The 3,656-nt window shown below is 41.1% G+C and overlaps 1 protein-coding gene across 1 annotated transcript; it reads right to left on the bottom strand.

The window, feature by feature from the left end:
- Window positions 1–2,193: 2,193 nt before the first annotated feature.
- LOC306747243 (high choriolytic enzyme 1-like) lies at window positions 2,194–2,991 on the bottom strand (the record flags this gene model as incomplete). Its single annotated transcript, XM_079230281.1, has 1 exon — window positions 2,194–2,991. The coding sequence occupies one exon, from the start codon at window positions 2,989–2,991 to the stop codon at window positions 2,194–2,196; it is 798 nt and encodes a 265-aa protein (XP_079086407.1).
- Window positions 2,992–3,656: the final 665 nt, after the last annotated feature.

The raw sequence follows: 3,656 nt of genomic DNA, 5'->3' as shown, positions 1-3,656 counted from the left end.
GGATTCACATCTGCAGCAGTGGACAACATGCAGCTCCGCTGCAGCCACCTGCACCTACGCTGTAGTGGAAGACTGACGAAGACCTGGACACTGCTCACCAGTACACAGCTCAGCTGCACATGTACACCTGTTGAACTGTTCAAACTGTGTGAACTTTACTGACTAGTAGTCATTTATTTTACAGAGAGGATTCACCACAGCCAACCCCACCAGCCCGGGTCTGTTTTCTTTTTCTGTATGTATATTGTGTAAATATTTTTTTATACGTATAATACATATTTTATTTGAAAACAAAAAATGTTGTAATGGTCATTTTTCATTTGCACACACACCATGAAGCTTGATCTGCAGTATGAAGCAATTTCTCAGTCCCATTTTATTTTATTTTTTATTAACATGTATCTACCATTTCATTCATATATTTCATTGCTTTTGTGAACCTAAAACCTTTGGTGAACCAATTTCTAGCGACCACCTGAGTAAAGTTATGTTTTCACAAGACATATGAAGAATTTCCAAAATCGAGGTTACATTTTTCAACTTTAGGGTCATATCTTCACCTTACACTTTTGCCTTATGACAATGGTGCATCATTATATAGAGAGCTGAAACTGTTCTGCAATTTTTCCTGTAAAACATGGGTATGTTTCTCATATGCAAGAGCCTTTAAAAGGTGAATTCAAGAAATTATGTAAAATCAAGAAAATTATCTCAGGATCCAGAGGGTTAAGGAAAAGATCGTGAAATACTTAGTTAGGTTTAGGAAAAGATGATGAAATAGTTCGTTAGGTTTAGGAAAAGATGATGAAATACTTAGTGGGGTTTAGGAAAAGATGATGAAATACTTAGTGGGGTTTAGGAAAAGATGATGAAATACTTAGTGGGGTTTAGGAATAGTTCATTAAATACTCAGTTAGGTTTAGGAAAAGATCGTCATTGAGAATAAGATAACCAGAAGAGCAGCAGAGTTGTGGTGCGATCCATCGTATGCATTATTTACTGAGCTCCTACTGTCCTTAGGATTTTTCAGAAACCTTTTTTTTTATCTCAACCCAAACTCTCTCTAAGGACATTTATTTGTGATTTTGAGAAATTGGCAGTCGCCTCCTGCTGGCAGCCATAAGCAAGCCACAAGAGAGATGGTCATTCTCAATATGAAACATGAAAGCATTCTAGTCAATTAAAAAAGATTCACAGCAGCAGCTCCTGAAATGTGTCTTTAAAAGATGTCTTTCTTCTTCCTCCTGCTGTGTGTATGTGGAACTGTGGGAACAATGAGCTCAACGTTACGTCATCGCTTGACTAAAAACATTCAATACGTTTGTCAGAATACTTTAATATTAACCAGAATGAACAAGGCCTCTTGCTCAAAAAACAAATGTGACATCCCTGAATGCCCCGCTGAGATCCAAAGCGAGGAACATTTTCAAGTTCTCAAATTGATTTAATGAAAAGATGATGCAGTTTGAACCTGAGAAAGTACAGAATATCACAGTATGCCAACACACAAAAAAGCCAGTTAGAAATATTTCCTTTTATACTCAATTAAAAACTCAAAGTGCATCTTAAGGACACGAGGTAATTGTTAGCGTGAAATATTTTTGGATGCCTGGTCTAGCCTCCGGAAGAACTTAGCCAAACAACTTCTCTCGTTCTCTGAATTTATTTTCCTTGATCAGAACCAAAGTAACAAGCGCTGCAATCGCGAAATTCAATTTATTAACATGCTTTCTATATCTAGATGTGAGTCTGTTAAGATGCTATACATAAACATGTTAACAAGTACAAGACGCTACACAGTATTAGCCAACTGGTTTGAGCTAAACTAAAGACCTATAACTATAGATGTTATTTGAACTTGAGTATGTAATAAGTATTTACAGGGGGGCGTCACAGCTCTCTTTGAAAACATGCATGTCCTGTACTGTCGAGACCACCCCACACTTGGTGAGTAAATGCCAGAATATAGGCAGGAAACAAAAGAGGGAATGTAGACAGATAATTGCTGCAAATCAACTTTATTTGCACTTAGTTAACTGTATTACAAGTATCGTAGAGATGAGGGACCGAATACTGTCAAAGCAACTGCAGGTTTGAGTTAACTTTGATGAAGTACAGATAATTGGAAAACTCGGCAATTGATTGTTTAGCTGACTTACAACTTTAGATCAGAAGGGATTGGAAGCTTTGTTGTTAGCATTTATAAAGCAGGTTGATCCTCTTGACGTCCCAGTTGGACAAACCCCTTCCCTGGCCAATCCGGACGTTGCTGTTGGGGATGGGAGTGATGGAGTCTTTCCCCCGCCGGATGGAGAAGGCTGTTTTTCCATAGTGCATGACGGAGGAGTAGTCATAAGGAGTGTTCAGGTTGTTAGTGTCCTGCTTCTTGAAGTTGTAGGCCATCTTTGGGTCGATGTTCTGCCAGTTGATCCTGACGTAGGAGTCGCGGTCGCTCCTGTTCTGCTCGTGCTGAAAGCCCAGAGCGTGGTTGATCTCGTGCTGGATGGTGCCGTGGTACATGCAGCCCTGCCTGTTGAGAGAGAGCTCCTGTCTTCCTCCCGTTCTGCCCAGAGCTGAGTAGCATCCGCCTTTGTTCACGATGCTGATGTAGTCGTGCTGGTTCCGACGGGAGGTAAAGCGGATGCAGGTGTTTTGTTGCATGGCCTTCATGGCGGAGGCGATCATCTGCTTGTCCCCGCGGTTGAACTGTCTGTCGATGGTGAAGGGAATCGTCACCTTGCCATTGGAGCCTTTCTTCCACAGGCACTTCTGGGCCCAGCACTTTAAGGCGTTTCTGGTCGTGGGAACCAACAGGTCTCCTTCCAACAGGATCTCACTGGTGTCGTTGTTGGAGGTCAGAATCCTGGTGCTGATGTCGATGGAGTCATCATCGTCCATTTGGGACTCTGCTTCGCTTCCTTCCTCCTCGAGAGGATAGGCATGAGAGAGGCCGAGCAGGAGCAGCAGCAGCAGGCTGGCTGAGGGAGTCATCTTCAGGGAGAGTCTTCTGGCTGTGGAGCTGATGTGGAGAGACTCCTTGAAGCTTGATGTTTGACTCAGTTCTGTCCAGACTCTTTATACGCACCTATACAGGTGTGTCTGCAAGAGGATTATGGGTAGGGGTCCAGACTGTTAAGCCTAAGTAAACCTCTACAGGGAGGACTCCACAGACAAACCTACTGTTCAAACACGGTCTGTTATCTCTGGTGATTAGATGGATGAACACAGAGGGGTTAGTGGGTGGGTCTTGTTTAATGAGACATCTTGAATTGTCTTTATCCAAAATGACTTCACAGTTAACTTTGTGAGACCAATCATTCTTTTCATTTTTCAAAGTGAGTTAACTAAGACTGAACAATTAATGGATATATGTCCAAACTGTGTGTGGTGTCTGCAAACCTTCTCAACTGTTGCAAAATATTGTTATTGGGAAATGAACAAATTACATAAAAGCAACATTTTTGATGTTGTCTTATTCTGTTTTGACTCAACCCACATGCAGTTTATAATTATTGCCATAACTGGCAAAATATGTTGCTGTTGAGTACATTTCAGCCTTCAATTGTCAAGATCATATGTTAATACTGTTGACTGATGTTAAAACCACAAAAGTCATATCTTGATAAATGTTGTCTGAATCGGTCAAATTCTTTATT

The sequence above is a fragment of the Taurulus bubalis genome, assembly GCF_910589615.1.
Source record: "Taurulus bubalis genome assembly, chromosome: 14".
NCBI lineage: Eukaryota > Metazoa > Chordata > Actinopteri > Perciformes > Cottidae > Taurulus > Taurulus bubalis.
The sequence above is the reverse complement of the archived record's forward strand: the minus strand, read 5'-3'. Positions and strand labels throughout refer to the sequence as shown.